Here is an 18,835-nt window from a genome sequence, read left to right as displayed (position 1 = left end):
ATCAAGGACAGGAGGATAGATTGGGGTAGCAAGCCAGGGAACAGGGTTGCCAGCCCGGAAACTATAAAGGGCTCCTATACCTTTAAAGGTTCTGTAGAGGAAATTTCATCAAGCACTGTTTATCACACAACTAAATAACAAGCAACACCTGCTAAAATTGCCTTTTCTATACACCTATTAAAGTAAAGGTGGCAACTACACAGGGGGTGGTAGAGATTTTATTTTCCAGCTCTTTCAGTGAACCCAAAGTGATGTGGATATAATTCTTGCAACCGTACTGGATTGATTTTCTCTCTCTTTTTCCTGTGTGTGTTTTGAGGAGTTTAGGCAGTGGTTCCCAACCTTTGGTCCTCCAGGTGTTTTGGACTTCAACTCACAGAAATCCCAGCCAGCTTACCAGCTATTATGAATCGTGGGGGCTGAAGTCCAAAACACTTGGGAGGACCAAAGGTTGGGAACCACTGGGTTAGGGGGACTTAGCAAAGTTAAGATGACAAAAATGTTGCATTTTGTAGTACGTTTGGCCCCTTTGGGGGAAAATACAGCCTCATCATTCACCTCCAAATTTAAAATAAAGAGTTGGATGGGGCTGGAGAAGTCTTCTTTTGGGTCTTCAAGGCCATATGTAGCCTTCAATTTGTATTTTTTAACACTTACATTAAAGCAGAGTTTCTCAAACTGTACTCCTCCAGATGTTGTGGACTTCAGCTCCCACAATCCCTAACAGCTGGTAAACTGGCTGGGATTTCTGGGAGCTGAAGTCCAAAACACTTGGAGGAGCACAGTTTGAGAAACGCTGCATTAAAGAAACAGAATCCTTCTCTGGTGTTCACTTTGGCAACCCTATGTAATATAAACACCTCACTTCTCTAAAGTTGCATCTACACTGTAGAATTAATGCAGTTTGCCACCATTCATTGCCATGGAATCCAGGGAGCTGCAGTTTTATGAGTTAGTCTTTCCTGCTAAAAGTGCTTGTGTCTCACCAAAATACAATCCCCATGATTGCATTGCATTGAGTCTTAACAGTTAATGTGGTGTCAAATTTCATTTACAGTGAAGATTAACCCCTTTACAGGGGAAAAGCCCACAGTTTTAGGAGAAATGGCCATGAGAGCGGCAGCTGTTGCCTTTCAACATGGGTGTATAGTCTCCCATGGGCATACTAATAGGGTTGGAGTATTTGGAAAGACGCTTGGCACAATTACAACTGTTGATGCAACCCTAGTACTTGCACTGAACAATCAGATCCCATAGATAAGGCAGGCAGCAAATGCTATATAACTGTTAATGGCCTACTTCATAAAAGCATGCCTTGCCACTCAGAGACAAAGCCTTTTCCCTAAATTCAGATGAGTCTTTGGTGTGCTCCCCTTTTGGTTTAGTTTCCGGTTTTCCAGCTTTTAGCCAATACAATCGCTTTCGAGCTTTACATTGCTAATTGATCACCAAGCTTCTCATTTCCCCCAAATGAACTATGACAATGAACTGCATGAGATGGGTGTCTCTGTCTGCCCAGGGTTAAGAGTAGGCTAACCCTGCATTAGACTGAGTAATTTGCTCAAGGTCACTCAATTTAATGGCTAAGTGGGATTTGAACTTGGGTTTCCCTAGTCTAATCTCACAATTTCGCCACTACGCCACACTGCCTTCTATGATACAGCATCTAATATTAGCACCGGTTTACCCTTCCCAGCACTTCTGTTCTCTTCAGTTCCTCAAATACTTTTTTAAGCTGCTATTTATCCCAGTCAATCACACTGGGTGATATGTATTATGAAACATGTGCTACAGCTACCTTCCAGGGATAGGAAGTTTAAGAAATCCTACACTGTTCACTAAAATGATCTCTCATTATTAGAAGTTAGCCTTTTCTATTTAATCCCCCATTAAAGTAACCAAAAAGACCTTAAAGCATAAACAAGTAAACTCTTAAATTTCATTAAAACCGGACTCGAACAATCAATGAACTAAAATTTTGAGATAACTATTGTATGGATTAATACACAGAATCTTGCTCAAAGCCAAGAAAGCTTCAAAATAATGAGAGTTAAAGTAGAGGTCGCTTATGTTTTAAAGAACAGGTTGAGCATCCCTTACCCAGAATTCCAAAATCTGAAATACTCCAAAATCTGAAATTATCCAAAAGGGTGGCTGGGATAGAAGCACCTTTGCTTTCCAATGGTTCAAAGAACACACATTTCATTTCATGCAAAAATACTTTAAATGTTGTATAACATTACCTTTAGGCTATGAGTACAGGGTATATATTTATTTATTTACTATATTTATATACCACCCCGTCTATGCCCAGAGGCAACTCGGAGCGGTTCACAAATTGGCAACAATCAGATGCCTCAACAATTATAACAAGTAAAAACAATCACGAAATTCTGTTAAAAACAATAGCATATGATATAAAAAAATATAAAAACTGTATAAAGCCTTAAAACATTATTGTGAGTGTCTCCATGTCAAATTGTTATTCCATTGCGTTATCAAGTAGTTCCATAATTCATTTTATGTTTACACTTTGGTCCCATATCTTATTAGGTACACATATAGAAGCACCTGTGTTCCAAAATACAAAGAGCTCTGTATTTTTAATTGTAATTTAATTGCTCTTAATTGCATTTTAATTTTTATGCTTTGTCACACAAAATATTTTTTAAAAAATTATATTTACTTTTGCATGCATTTGCTCTGCTTTTAATTTGTATGGTGTCATGTTAGCTGTTAATCTGCATTGGGTCCCTATATTGGGAGAAAATAAAATCTATACACATAATAAAAGTGAAAATATGCCGCCGCTAGAATTGTCTTTGCTAGAGAATGGAAACAAGACTCAGCCCCACCCATACACGAATCGGTGGAGAAAATTAGAGAAATAAAGGACATGGATGAACTGACTTTTTTGTTAAAGAATAACACAGGCAAGATGATAAGAAGAACAAATTGGGGCGATCTTCATGACTATCTGGATAACTTGGGAAAATAAATAACAAGAGAGACAATTTTTGAGTAATATTTTTGAGTAATAAGAAAACAATAACCAAGAAGATGGAATGAAAGTCATTTTTTTTGGTGTGGATGTATTTTTGTAGTTTCCATTTTTAAAGGGATTTTAAGGACTTTTTTCATGATTTTTTTATTTGTATATTTTTTTCTCTTCTCTCTCTTTTTTCTTACTTTCCTATATTTTGTTGTTCTCACTCTTTCGCTGTATCTTATATAAAATTCAATAAAATTTTTCTTTAAAAAAAGGGGGGAAAAGTGAAAATATGTATGTGTGTATATGGCTGGAATGTCCACTTACACAGACAAGCCCCCACCTCCACAAACAGCTATAGTTTCCACTTCTCAGGAGACACCAGTTGCCCTCCCTCCAATGACATCGCAGGTTATATCGAGCGCCATGAACATGTACAAGAGACCTGCCAATCTCCTCCACAAACATCATACTGCCCACGATCCAAGTGAAGGCTTTCATACGGAGACAATTTCATCCTAGATTTTATGTTTTACCTCCACCACAGAAATCCCAGTGTTTCTTATCCTCTCCATTGGTGTAGAATTTACATGACCCTGCCCACTGGTCCTTTAACTATTTTCTGTTCTTTTCTATGGCACACAGGAAACAGAGGAATTGATCAGCAACTGAACATGCTAGAGAGGTTTGGGGAGAAAAGTCAGTGTTTGTATGTATGTATGTATGTATGTATGTGGGTATGTATGTATGCAGCGGTGTGGCCACTTCTATAGGCCAGTGCAACCCCTACAAATGACGGACTTGGACCAAACTTGGCACACGGGCCCTCCCCATTATGTATTTTGTGTCCTGGTGCAGTTTGGGGGAGGATTTACCACGGATGATAGGATTTGCAGTATGTTCACTCGATTCAGAACCCACTTCAACAGACCACTGAGACCCCCACATATGAAGGACCTGGACCAAACTTGGCACACAGACTCCCCGTGACCAAAATATGGCCAACTGTGCATACAGATAGGGTTTGGAGATGATTGCCTTGGGAATCTGGGAGTTATAGTTCACCCTTATCCAGAAAGCACTAAACCCAGCCGACGATGGATCTGGACTAAACTTGGCACACAGACCCAAAATGGCCAACTTTGAATACTGGCAGGGTTTTGGGGGCAATTGCCCTGGGAATCTGGGAGTTGAAGTTCTCCCTTATCCAGAGAGCACTGAACCCAGACAATGACGGATCTGGACAGAACTTAAGTGATAATACCTAACCTCCCAAAACAAACAATGCCTTTGTCATATCACCCGGGCATCGCCGGGTCCCAAGCTGGTAAAGTATAAAAACAATGTAAATAAATAAGGAAGTCATTCCTAAATAAATAAATAAATAAATAAATAAAATATGAAACCCCAAACACTCTGGATGCCAAGCATTTTGGATAAGCATTTTGGATACCCGTATTTACGGGTATTGCATATTGGTATTATACAATGTTAATGCCTACTCTTTTTGGTTATTTCAGGATCTTTGCACGCCATAGAAAGTTTACCTCTTACGGAACATTTTCTGAAGACTACAGCCTTCATATTTTCCCTCATATCTCTGTAAATGAAAGGGACAAGGATCTGCTTTTGTATTTTTAATTGAAAGCTGCAACGCAGGCAAGGAGTCTGACGTTTCCCTGAGGGAGCAAAGCCCCCGAAGGCCTCCTGCAGCGATGGCCTGGAGCAACCCTTGTTTTTGAGCGTTTCTTTTAATGCAGGAATTCTAACAAAACCTGAGACAAACTAGAGTTATAAAGACTGAGCGGCTGAGGAATTCAGCATCCACCTTTAAAATGAACTAGATAGTGGCTTGTGAGGGGGAGGAGACGTCTGTGTCCTGTGCAGAGTGCTGCAGTGGGTAATTTTAGATCCTGGACAGAATGGTCTTATGAGGGGGAGAGGGACATAGATGGGTTTTTGAAGCCGCAATGTCTATTGCTGCGCATATTTTAACATGTAGGTACATCAGGCCTGTTGTGTTTGTGGTCCTTTCTGCTCATTTTGTTCAATGTGACCCTGGATGCGTGTCCCAAACTCCTGATAAGAATAGGACCAATCCAGCACCTATAACTCCTGTATCTCCAATTTACTCAAGACCTATCCAATTGTCACCTCAGGCGGACAATTTATGGTGTAATGTGAAGGCAATGAAGTGGTTTTAAAAACTGTTGTTGTTGTATTGCAATTTCTAGAGATGGAGAGAGTGGTGTTTATGGGATTTCTTTCTTCAAATATCAAAATAATCTAGTAATGTGCCTCAACGTAGGAAACTAGACAGGGCTCCATTACTTTTAATGGCTGTATAGTGGTGGGAATTTCAGCAGGTGTTGCTTATTACCTGATTGCATGGCAAGCAACAGCTGCTGAAATTCCTGCTTCTACACAGGCATTAAAGCTATATGAACTGTCTTAGGGTGTACCTCAGATATGGGAAAACTTCAGCCCTCCAGGTGTTTTGGACTTCAACTCCCACAAGTCCTAACAGCCTCAGGTCTCGTCCTTAAGCAGCTGAGGGGGAAAAGGAAGAGACCTACCTGAGGCTGTTAGGACTTGTGGGAGTTGAGGTCCAAAACACCTAGAGGAGTGGATCTCAGCCTGTGGGTCCCCAGATGTTTTTGCCTTCAACTCCCAGAAATCCCAACAGCTGGTAAACTGGCTGGGGAGCCACAGGTTAAGAACCACTGACCTAGAGTAAGGCCAAAGTTTGCCCATGCCTGATATAGCCTCTGAAGTCTTTCTAGGCTTAAGCGGCTGATGGGGGAAAGGAAGGGGCCTGAGACTATTAGGAACTGTGGGAGTTGAAGTCCAAAATGCCTGGTGTACCTACACTGCAAAGCTATTCTCCTTCCAACCCTGCTATATGCCTACAAAACGCGGACTATCTACAGATGTCACATGCAACTCCTGGAACGATTCCATCAGCTTTGCCTCTTCAGAAGACAGGCCGACAAATGTCAGCGTGCTGGAAGAACCAAAGACCACCAGCACTGAAGCGATGCTCCTATGCCATCAACTCCGCTGGACCGCCACATTGTCCGAATGCCCGATCACCGTCTCCCAAAGCAGTTGCACTACTCCAAACTTAAGAATGGAAAATGGAATGTTGGGAGGACAGGAAAAGAGATTTAAAGATGGGCTTAAAGTCAACCTTGCCATTGACACCGAGAACTGGAAAGCCCTGGCCCTTGAGCATTCTAGCTGGAGGTCAGCTGTGACCAGCAGTGCTGTAGAATTTGAAGAGGCAGGAATGGAGGGCTAAGAGAGAACCGTGCCAAGAGGAAGGTGCATCAAGCCAAACCCGACCGGAACTGCCTTCCACCTGGAAACCGATGCCCTCACTGCAGGAGAACATGCAGGTCAAGAATAGGGCTCCGCAGTCACCCACGTATCCACCTCCAGTACACCGAATTTGGAGGACAGTCTTACTTGGACAATGAGGGATCTCCTAAATAAGTAAGTACTGCAATATTAATGGAGTTTGACACCACGTTAACTTCCATGGCTCAATGCTATGGAATCATGAGGGTTGTAGTTTTACAAGGTCTTTCACCTCCCGAATCGTGCCTCACCAACCTACAAACTCCAGAGCATCTCTTGCATGAAAAATTGTTTTCAAAGTCCGTGGCAGAGTATGAGGATCTCATCGAAAGTCAATGCACCTTTGCATTAAAAACTAAACTTGAATCTGTGCCACTGAATGACTTTTCAGTACAACTGATAGACGTATAGCTGTCAGTAGCTGGAAAGGCTATCTGACCAATGCTTCCCTCTCTGTCTACCTATCAATGTGAATAGTTTTTTCAGCATAAGTTTATACAAATTCAAGAGTATGTTGGATGCTGCCCTTGGATTTACGTATTTAGTAGGCCTGTTTGATCAAGAAAAAATTTGTTTCTAAAATCGATTTGTAATTGGAGTGTTTTTTTGTTTCGATATTTAAAATATTTACAAAACTTTCCAAAAAAATGTTTTGTTATTTACGAAATTTCGTAAATATTTACAAAACATTTTGTAAGTGTGAATGTTGCAGTAATGGTCACCTTGATTAGCATTGAATGGCTTTCATTTCTCCCACCCTGGACATTCCATAGATAAACTCCATTTGCCTAGTTTCCAACAGACCTCTGAGGATGCCTGCCATAGATGTGGGCAAAATGTCAGGAGAGAATGCTTCTGGAACATGGTCATACACTCATACAGCCCTGAAAACTCACAGCAAAAGAGCCTGGATGGATGCAGCCTTCAATTTGTGGCAATCAGATGGTATTGTTGGTCTCAGGCGGGCCACGGAGGCAGAGCCGGCGCTGCAGGAATCCCCTCCCCGGCTCCTGCGCTCCGGCTCCGGCTCCTGCGCCCTCCTCTTCCTCCTCCTCCTCCCAGCTGTGTTGCAGGAAGCCGATTGGATGGCGCGCGGAGGCCGGTTGTAAGGGTGAGCGCGCGCGCGCCATCCAATCGGCTCCGGCTCCTGCGCCCTCCTCCTCCTCCTCCTCCTCCCAGCTGTGCCAGGAGGAGGAGGAGGAGGGCGCAGGAGCCGGAGCCGATTGGATGGCGCGCGTGCGCTCACCCTTACAACCGGCCTCCGCGCACCATCCAATCGTCTCCGGCTCCTGCGCCCTCCTCCTCCTCCTCCTCCTCCTGGCACTTCCTGGCTGCAACACAGCTGGGAGGAGGAGGAGGAGGAGGAGGGCGCAGGAGCCGGAGCCGATTGGATGGCGCGCGCGCGCTCACCCTTACAACCGGCCTCCGCGCGCCATCCAATCGGCTCCGGCTCCTGCGCCCTCCTCCTCCTCCTCCTCCTCCTGGCACTTCCTGGCTGCAACACAGCTGGGAGGAGGAGGAGGAGGAGGAGGAGGAGGGCGCAGGAGCCGGAGCCGATTGGATGGTGCGCGGAGGCCGGTTGTAAGGGTGAGCGCGCGCGGGCCGGGCGCCCAACAGGCAGGGGCGGTGCTTGGCTCACTGGGTGTGCGCTCGCGCTGCCCCTTCGCCCCGCCCGCCCCATTTACTGCTGGGGTGCTTGGGAGCGCCGGATTGGCTCCCAGGCACCAGCAGCACTCAGCAGCCTCCATCCCATTAACGACACGAGCTGAAGCTCTTAAAATATATGGGGCTGCTGTTTCGATATTTTTAAACCCTTCCGGGTTTAAAAATGTGTTTTGAAATCGCGTCGGATGTGGTAAAAATAACGAATTAATAACGAAATAACGAATTAACGAACGAAACCGCACAGGCCTAGTATTTAGCTGTCGGAGATAAAGCCCAATTTCAGAATTATTTCAAGTACGAAAGGAAACAATTTCATTCATCACTTTAGGTACAGATCCAATAAGTTCCTGTACCAAAATAAATGTTGATGGTTCCATTTACAATGTTTTCTCTTTATTTCTAAACCAACTACATTATACAAAATGCTAAGGCAATAGGAGTAGATGAAAGAAGGAAGTATTTTGTGGGCGCATAGGGCTTATATTGGAGACAGAGCCCCAGTCTAAACATGAAATATATTTATGTTTCACATACACTTTATACACATAACCTAAAGGTAGTTTTATAAATGGTATTTTAATATTTCTGCATCAACTTTTGCTCATATTAAACCATCAGAAAGCAAAAATGTCACTGTCATTACTCAATTTTGCATTTTGGAGTATTTTGGATTTCAGATATTCACAACAGGGATGCGCATGTTGTACTGGATTATGGGATAGTGTTTGTCATGTTTTTGCATAGTGTTAAAGCAAAAAATTAAATTTCAAACAGGGAAAGCTCTAAGTAGGGAGGGACCCAAATTGGAGTTTGTATCTTACAATCTACACCCTTCCCATATCTGCTCTAGATATAAACTCTAAGTCACTGTGACGTGCTGCTACTGAGCATCTGTCACTTCTCTCCAGCAGTTAAATACTGGGCTGTCACAGTGGTTTGGTTTATATGAGCTACATAATGTAAGCCACCTCTATATGGAAATATTTTCTGGCCTCAGACATACACAGCTACACTGACCATTTAATGCAGTTTAAAGTCAGTATTGAAGAAAGTGGTTTTGTGGTTCAGATAATTACATAGGAAATTCTGGAACCAGTTTGAGGCCTAGATGGTGATTACACAAAACTATAGAGTACATTAAGAGCTTTCTTTCATGCACTTTTGTCTAGCCACCGCAGTTTGAAGCCAATTTCAAACTATGGCCCTTTACTCAGGTCCCAAAATGCGGAAGTTACCAGGTTAAAAGGGGTGGGGGGCTAATGATAGTTCAAAATCTACGCTGGCTGATTCACAGTAACAGATGAAAAACACGTGTTAAAAGGTTTGTGCATATTTGCATCATTGTATATTTCTGCAGTCATGTGAAATGTGTTTTCCTTCCCTCCCCCCTGTGTAGACAGCTCCCATTCACATGTGCTTTTTGAAAGTCCGAAACAGCTGATCCAGCTGTCAAACGGACACACAGGTGGCTCAAGGGAAGCATAGGTGGAAAACAATTAGAGCTCCCTGAAACTCTTTTAAACTTTGTAATCTTAAACAGAGGTTGAATTAACAATTGGGGGAACAGACAGATCCCATAGAAGGTATATTTTAACAAAAATATCTCAGTTATGTGCTAGACTTCATAGGTATACATGTGAATCCACATATTTATATTACGATATTCATATGTGCGTATATACAGTGCAGTGCATAGCAGAGTGATTTAAAAAAAAACCTTCCTCCGGATATCTCCTGTCCGCCCTCCATCTTGTTCTGATACAGAAGAAGCCTGTGAGGATGGTGGGGGAGCCAATCCCAGGACTAACAGTTCTGTGTGGTGACCTCCAGTCAGGTCCCGGGATTTTTTACTTGCCATTTTAAACCCAGATTTTGGCTCTGTCTTGAAGTGCCCTGTATTAAATGGTCAGTATAGCAACCTGCATGAGACACCGCATAAACCAGAGGGAGGTAATTATAAGTCATGTGCCACTCATGAGGGAATCAGTGAACTAAAAATGTAAAAGCAATGGTTGGGAGATGCATTTAACCAAGAGGAACAGAAAATGCATTTTGAGGATTCGGAAGTACAAGATTGCAGTGGCAAGCAGAGATAGCAGATACAAGGTATATTTAAAAGGAATATAGATGCCAGTTCCTGAGTCACTATGGATCACTATGGGTGCTTTCAGTCAGTGCCAAAATCCGTGCCAAAGCGGGTTTAAAAAACCCGCTTTAGCATAGATTTCCATCCTTAGTCCCTCCCAAAACCCCTGAGCTTTCCTACATGCCAGCCCAAAGCCCTCTAATTTACCCCTAAAAATAAAATAAAACTTACCTGGCTGCCATAACTTTCTTCCTTGCACGAAGAGGAAAATTCTGATGGCCTGGTAAGTTTTACTTTATTTTTAAGGGTAAGTTGCTGGCTGTGGGGGAGGGGGTAGTCACCATCCTGCTCCTCCGGGCTTTTGGAAGCCCAAAGAAGGGAGATGACAATGGGGACTTGCCCCCAGGTATTCTTGGGACTACCTGTTAGTGAGTCATCACAGACCCAATACCCCATTAGACCCGGGCCTTTCAAGAAGCCCTGAATTGAATGGGGTATCTATTTAATTCAGAACTAACCAGGGAGAGTCAGAAAGAAAGAAGGCAAAGCCCAGCAAGGTGTCTGGAGAACTCTTGGGGAGACAATAGGGCCCATCCAGACAGGCCCGAAAACTGAGACAGGTCACGATTTTCAGGCCTGTCTGGATGGGCCCTATGTCTCCCCAAGAGTTCTCCAGACACCTTTCTGGGCTTTGGCTTCATTCTTTCTGACTTTCCTAGCAATCTTTTCCTCCTCTCCTCACCCCACAGACTTCCAGGGTCAGATGGGGGTGTGTGAGGATGAGGAAGGGACAACCAGCCAAGCACATGCTGTCAGCTCCATCCCTGTTTCCATGGCCACGGCAATTTGTGATCTCTAGCAACCGTTTCCATGGTTGCCCCTGTGAACAGAAACGGGACCCAAAATGCAAGGGGTGGGGGGTGTAGTGAATTTAAAGAAGCAGGAAACTATGTTGGTAGGGGGAGACCAAGGAGAGACATGAGACATGCTGTCATCTCCTGCCATCTCCTCCAAACTGATGCCGGACAACAAAGTTGAGGTTTATAATAACTTAATGTGGCATGGACATTCATGTTTTAAGCACTTCTTCCCACTCAACGCCAGGTATGCAGTGTTTGGGGGAGAGGAGAGAATTCTCAGTTTATGCATATATTGGGGAAGGTGTCTTAAATAACAAGATATGAGAGAGGAGAAATGAAGAAGAGATTTTGTATCAACTATCCACAAACAGAAGCACAGAAAGAGCAAATACTTTGTACAATGGTTCAGCCAATTTTCTTTCATGGTTTTTCGATGGTAAAACTATGGGGAGAACTTGTTATTAACTCTCAGTTTTGTTCAGCACTTATATATGGTGTGCTTTCTAAACCACTACTAGTACTGCTACTGTGGAGCCCCTGGTGGTGCAGAGGGTTAAACCGCTGAGCCGCTGAACTTGCTGACCAAAAGTTTGGCAATTTGAATCTGAGGAATGAACTCCCGCTGTTAGCCTCAGCTTCTGCCAACCTAGCAGTTCGAAAACATGGAAATGTGAGTAGATCAATAGGTACTGCTTCTGCTGGAAGGTAACAGTGCTTCATGCAGTCATGCCAGCCACATGACTTGGAGGTGTCTAAGAACAACACCAGCTCTTCAGCTTAGAAATGGAGATGCGCACCACCCTCCAGAGTCGGACGTGAGTAGACTTAATGTCAAGGGGAAACCTTTACCTTTACCTTAGTACTGCTACTGTTAGTAGCAGCAGCAGCACATCCTTTAGAAAGATGATTCTTCCAGCTTTCTTGCAGTAGCCAGGGACTGGCTAGGTACAGTAGTTACCATTGTAAAGTTTCCTAACATTCCCGAACAGAGGTGGGAAATCTCTGGCGCTTCAGGTGATGCCCTGAGACACAATAACTGCACCACTGAAGAAGATTAAAAAAGAACCTAAATTCCCAAGTAGAGACAAATGTTCCTTCAGGGATGCCAGTCAGTGCAATGTCTTGGGACAACCAAAGGTCATATTTTGTTGTACCATCCTTTTCCAAGAGTTTGTGGTGTTCCTAACCATAGAAAGTCCACATTTTATGTATTTTATCTACCTAAAAATACAAGTGTAATCCTTCAAGGTGTGATTGGAGGGGAAGCTAGTCAGGATGCACTGAATGCAACTTACATTTCAGGTTCATTTTAAAACCTGCCACTTCCTATCTATCAATCTATCTGATATGATTTAGCAGTCTACATCAATAAAACCTACCATATGCAATTATTTTTCATGTCAGGAGCGACTTGAGAAACTGCAAGTCACTTCTGGTGTGAGAGAATTGACCGTCTGCAAGGACGTTGCCCAGAGGACGCCTAGAAGTTTGATGTTTAACATCCTTGTGGGAGGCTTCTCTCATGTCCCCACATGGGGAGCTGCAGCTGAAAGACAGCGCTCATCCGCGCTCTGCCCGGATTCAAACCACTGACCTATCGATCATCAGTCCTGCCGGCACAAGGGTTTAACCCATTGTGCCACCAGGAGCTTCATACGCAAATTAAGATGCACTCTTTAATGAATTATCAAGAACATTATATACTATTAATGAGTTTAAAAACAAAAATAATGCAAGCGTAGTTTTACTGTGAAGGTACACTGTCCTTCCCCAAGACTAGCATAACTTAGGGATAATGAATTGACATAATGTTGGCGATCACGTCCTGTCAAATGTTCAGGAGCAGGGAACTGTCATAACCTGCTGTCAAAATGGTAATGTTAATGAAGCCAAGCAGACTTTGCTGGGGAGAGTATTAAGGAGAGGAAGCAACTGAAAAAGACTTTTCTCTTTTGCTGCCATTCTTGGAGGAGAGAGTCAAAAGAAAGCATCCAATATTGATTTTAAGGCATGGACAGATTTATGACAGCACAGGTTTGCAGTTAAATGAGGTCCCAAGCCTTGTAAGAGACAGGGCCATCACTCTGCGGCTTCATTTAGAGAACGTAGCTGTACTGGCAGTTGAATTTTACTTTCAGTTATCCATTTGACCTGAGGCCAGAAGGCCAGCAAAGGGTTATGAGATAGACTATATGGGACACACAGTTCTCCAACTGTGAGGAATAGCCAGGAGGCAGTTTTGCCTAGACTCTACATCACCAAACATCTAAAACACAATGGTTTCACTCTATCTAGTGGTCAAATTGGCCCTGTTTGCACTGAAGCATCCAATGTGATAGGGGCTGCCATGCATGCAGCTACTCAAAAAAGTTGATAGGTGGAAGGAGGGAGGTACACTTTGCCGAGATCTGCAGCTGGCTCTCCATATCAAAGGAATGCGGGATGAAAGGACCGGTGCTGGTAGCAGTGTCTGTATATATGTGTTGCTGAGTGGCCTGGTTTTATTGCTAATGAAGGGAGAAAGGAATGAATTCCATTTAGTGCTGAGCTAAGGATGAATCCAGTTCTGCATTAATTACCCCTCGAGGGACTGAGGTGGTGGTGCTGGGGTGGGGTGGAGCTCAGCTAAGGAGGAAAGCCCCATTTTCTTTAGTCCATTAGCGACAGCGTTTCCTCCCCTTCTCCGCCGCCTTTCATTCCCTTTGTGGCTCACACGGCATTTCACAAATGAGGATCCGAAGCCAAGGTCACAGAGTGCAAAGCACAACCCTGTCCGCAAACCTCACTGCATGTTAACTTGTCCATTTCTCAATTAATATATGCTGTACAGTTGTAACAGTGCCAGAGATAGGGGAAAAAAGGAGTGAACACGGAGCTGTGTCCCAGGAAAGTTACCTGATGTCAGAAATAATTTATCATCTTCAAGACATATACATAAGCCCATGCTTTTCCACATTTTAGACCACAATATCCTAAGCAAGCATGGCCACTGATAGGAAGACCTGGAAATGCAACTGTATCATAACTAAACCTATGCAAATTTAACTCAAATGAAACACACAAGCTCTTCCATTTATCTCTGCTTCCATATCTTTTCCCTTCCTCCATAGTCACCCTTATGTTGAATTATAGATTGCAATCCCCTCAGGATAAAGTCATTTCTAGTTATTTCCTCTCTATTTTTCTATTCATTATTAATTTTTTTACTTGTTCCCCCAAAGCACAAAACATAGCCAATGTAGTAGTGGAAATGTGCCCCCTGTTCCCACAAAATTGTCAACTCCTGCTCTGCAAAGTAAGGTTTCCCCTTGACATTAAGTCTAGTCGCATCCGACTCTGGTGCTCATCTCCATTTCTAAGCCGAAGAGCCAGCATTGTCTGTAGACATCTCCTAGGTCATGTGGCCGGCATGACTGCATGGAGTGCCATTACCTCTCCTGTAGAAGCTGTACCTATTGATCTACTCACATTTGCATGTTTTCAAATTGCTAAGTTGGCAGTAGCTGGTGCTACTAGCGGGAGCTCACCCCATTCCTCGGATTCAAGTTGCTGACCTTTTGGTTAGCAAGTTCAGCAGCTCAGTGGTTTAAAACCTGTGCCACTGGGGGTTGCAAAGTAAACGCTCACAAGCTGTGAAAAATGTGGAAAGTGAAGTCCACATTGGTCCCCAAGTCGATATTTTTAAGTTTCCATGAGCACTTTCTGATATTTGTGTGTGCAGTTTCACTATGTTTTTAAGCTTTTTAAAATTGTACACTTCCAATTTACCTCCTGTACAAATCTGAGAAAGTAATAATTTCTGTTGTTATTAACTGCCATTGAGTTGACTTCGATCTATGACAATTCAAGAAGCATCCAAGACATCCTGTTATTAACAATTATGCTCAGGTCTACTGAGTAAATCCATCTAGTGCAGTCAGAGGTCCCTTCTACTGCCATATAATCCAGATTGTCAAAATAGATAATCCATATTATCTGCTTTGAACTGGATAATATGAGTCTACACTGCCATATAATGGAGTTCAAAGCATACTATCTGGATTTTATATGGCAGTGTAGAAGTGGCCTTACTATCTTCCACGTTACCGTGACTATCATATTTTGTAATGAGTCATGTCGTTTCGCATAGTTAAAGTATACATCAATTTCTAGTGAATTGGTGGAAATTGGTCAGGACCCGATAAGATTTGCCACCCTTAAATCCCATGACTCTTCAGATTGCACCCACCCACTTTCACATGTACTCTTTCTCGCAGGTTCCACTTAGCTTCTCACCGTTTGGTGCAGGTCAGGAATACCAATTCGGAAGACCATCATACTGAAGTGCGCGTCTTCAGGTACTGTCATGGGGTGACTGTGGGTAGGGTTAGCGGGGCTGACCGGAGGGCTGGGCCCCTCGTGGGAGCTCTCCGAGCCCGACTCCCCCTCGGGGCACTGGGAGAGGTGCTCCTCCTCCTCCGCGCTTGTTTCGGGGCTCTGGGGCATCGTCAGGGGTGCTGGGCACCATCACTGGCTGCACTAAAAATAAGAGGGACAAATATTCATTGTTATTCTCACAAAGGGGTGCAGTGAAGGAAATATTAGTTTTGAGAGTCTGGAACACAGCACTACAATACACAAACATACACAGTTACTGAAGTTCATGTTTAGCTCACGACATCTTGCATCCGGACGCAAAGAGTTAACTGACACACAAGCACATGTGGACTTCAATCCCTTTCTGCTTCCACTATGCCACTTTCCTCTCTTTCTTTCTGCCAACCTTTTTTTCCCCTCCTCTCCATTTAGTGGTTCAACTGGATAGGTATTGTGGTCTAAGTACTACTACTAGTTCCTAAATCTAATTTAGTTCCAACAAGAGTAGGGCCATTCACTCAATTGAATCGACCTTTGTGTTGATTCAACAACTGAGACAATGGGTCTACTCTAGTTGGGTACTAACCAGCAGAATTTCAGGCAAGTGATGTTAATTCTTTGACTAGTTGATTGTCAAGCAGAATCTTCTTATCACCAGATGAGATAATGAGGGCTTTTGCATATTTTGTAAAGATTTTTTTTTGATTTGGGGACTTTTTAGTGATTCTTTTTGTACAAATATATATACAGGGTTAGTCAAAATGCATAGGCCAATAAGCCATTCAATTGAATGGCTTATTGGCCTATGCATTTTGACTAACCCTGTATATTGATGCAAAATTCATTATTTTTGTGTAAAATTAATTTCAAAACACCCCCCCCCCCCCACACACACACACACTTTTTAAAAAATAAGGATTAAACAAATCTAGGAACTTCACTTTCCTAGAAAGGACAAAGCGCTCTTCCAGAAGCTTAGGACAGGATCTTCCATTAGGAGGAATGAGGCACTCGCCTCAAGCAGGAGAGGCAGAGAAGGGCAATGAGGGTGTTGAAGAGAACAGTATGTGTGCCACTTAGCCTGCACTTGAACCTACCCTGCTGCTCTCAAGTGCAATGGAAGAAGATCTCCCAAAGCCAAGATGGCTTGTAGATGGCTTTTGAAATGAGCTGAGGGCTATGTGAGTTCAGGTGAGGATTACAGAGGACTGAGTGAGTTCAGGCTGAGGACTACAGCTTATATACTCTGAGATACACACACACACACTGTTTTCTGTATATACATATGCACACACACTTACTACATCCCTTATATATATTAAAAACAGATGGGAAAGAAGATATATGCAAATGGAGGCACATGGAGACATTTTGGGCTTCCTTTTCAATCCATGTGCAATAACCTACGCCTTATCCCTGCATCTTCATCTGCTGAGATTGGGCCTGATTACCCAGACAACGTATATGATGCTCGAATGCTCAAAAACCACTATCAGCAAGCTGCTGCTGCCACTCTCTTCCTCCTCCACTCCCTGCCCCCTCCATGAAAACGATTAAGTAGAGAATAATTTGTCAAGATTTACACACTAAGGCGTTGTGTGCAATTTCATCAGACTGCCCATGGTGCACATATAATAGTTACAGACTCATGCCACTTTTTTGACGCGGGTGGATTAATTGCGAACTAGGAGAGCAGGGCCTGCCCAACCATTAGTCAGAGTGGGGCAGCGACTTCAGGGAGGAAGATGATGGTATCCATAGCTGCCTTCCTCCATGCCACTTGAGCCTCCGCAACATAGACTGGACAAATAAGTTCCTAAGGGTGAATGCAGTACCAAAAAATGGAGCAGGGATATAGCTAGAACATCTCAGGCAACAGATGCCGAGGAGATTTATCTTGAGAGAGCCTTCTAGACAGCTCAGATGGTCCTTCAAGCAACCATTCCTACCCACTCACCCTACCAAGCCCACTGCTTTGACAGGTGATGAAAGATGGTACATGGAAGGGTCTCTGCCTCCCATGTTGTCATTTGCTTCATGCAGTAAAAGTTCTTGGACAAGTCCTGCATGTGCCCACTCACCCTACCATACTATATCAAACATTTCCTGTTAGAGAAGACCAAACCTTTGGCTTTATGGAAAAATGAAGAAGAACGAATACGTGTGCAGAGCATGGAAAAGGGTTTGAGGGTACCACAGTTCCCAGAATGCACTAACTAGCATGGCCAGCAGGCATACTAGCAGGCGAATTTTGGAACTTGTCCAAAAAGCCCCATCTTCATGTGCTTCTGTGGAATAAGTTTACTCTACCTATAAACAAAACATTCCTTTGAAATCAATCTTGTGTATGCTCAAGGTTGTTATATACCTTTACTTAGGGTGGGCTGGGGTGCCATTACCTTCTTTGCTTCAGGCAGTAATATATCTTGCATTAGCATTGAAATATGCTTCCCAGATGTTTGTGGAAAATAGCTTTTATTTTACAAGTGGTCCCAGATGTTCTCTTTCTCTCACACATACACACACACAGTGAATATGCGCACATCTATAAATCTGCATAAATACAAACATAATCTGGGTTGTTGTAGGTTTTTGAGGCTGAGAATGCTTCTAGAACATGGCTATACAGCCCAAAAAACCTACAACAACCCAGTGATTCCAGCCACGAAAGCCTTCAACAATACAAAAACACAATCCTCCTTGGCCTGTCCAGGGCATCTTGCTAAGGATTCTCTATATTCTCTATTCCTGCCCCCTTTTTGCCCTACTCATTGCTTCATCTCACTCTGATCTACTCTCTTAATTTATAGATGAATCAGAATTATTTGCCCCCTCACCAATGATCTGGGTAGAATTCGTTCCTCACCTTCGGCCGTTGCCCAAACACATCTGCCAAGTGCTCCTTTCCGCCCCACCCTGGTCTCCTTCACTGACTTTTTGTGCTCTGCGTCCCAGATTCCAGGCGGCCCCAGGGCCCAAGCAATCTGGAAGCAGCACAAGACGTCCCAGAAAGCAGAACAGCCCTGGGACGGCTGCCCCACTTTCGGCACCTGCCAAAAGGCCCTATAATTAGCCCAAAAGGACACAAGTGACCCTGCCCCATACTTGTTCTGATCCCATTTGCTAGATATCTCAGACATGCAAATTGAAGAGACAAGAGGAGCTGGGGGGATGCACAGACTGAAGGCAAACCATGTGATTGTATGAGGAAGTGCCCTGGTTCAAGCCCTGGCATCTTCATATACACTAGGGCTGAAGGTAATAGAGGAAAATTATTTGCTGTCCGAAACCCCAGAGGGCTGTTCCTTGTCGAAACTATATGATCCTGAGCTAGATGGGTAAATAATTTGACCTGACACAAGGCAACTTCCAATGCTTCTGTTCTTTGGGAGCGAAACATTGAGTAATTTAGCTATTCAGGTCAGAATCCAGTTGGTGGACTCAGTTCATGTAATAACTCATTACTTTAATAGGTTATTCTAAAATGATAGTTTTCCACTGTTTGGGTGCAACACAGGT

General features: G+C 43.5%; 1 protein-coding gene across 5 annotated transcripts in view; it reads right to left on the bottom strand.

Moving 5' to 3' along the window:
* Positions 1-18,835, bottom strand: part of SHANK1 (SH3 and multiple ankyrin repeat domains 1) — a 157,904-nt gene that overhangs the window by 88,995 nt on the left and 50,074 nt on the right. For all 5 annotated transcript variants that reach the window (XR_009631735.2, XR_010910150.1, XM_060780704.2 and 2 more), the window contains exon 2: positions 15,236-15,478. Coding sequence is in view for 3 of the 5 variants with exons in the window: in XM_060780704.2 (XP_060636687.2) it covers positions 15,236-15,445 (210 nt within the window). In the remaining 2 variants the exon portion in view is untranslated. The remainder of the gene's footprint in view (positions 1-15,235; positions 15,479-18,835) is intronic.

This window comes from Anolis sagrei, chromosome 6 (genome assembly GCF_037176765.1).
Source record: "Anolis sagrei isolate rAnoSag1 chromosome 6, rAnoSag1.mat, whole genome shotgun sequence".
NCBI classification, from domain to species: Eukaryota; Metazoa; Chordata; class Lepidosauria; order Squamata; family Dactyloidae; genus Anolis; species Anolis sagrei.
Note: the sequence above shows the minus strand (reverse complement) of the source record. Positions and strands in the feature narration are given on the sequence as shown.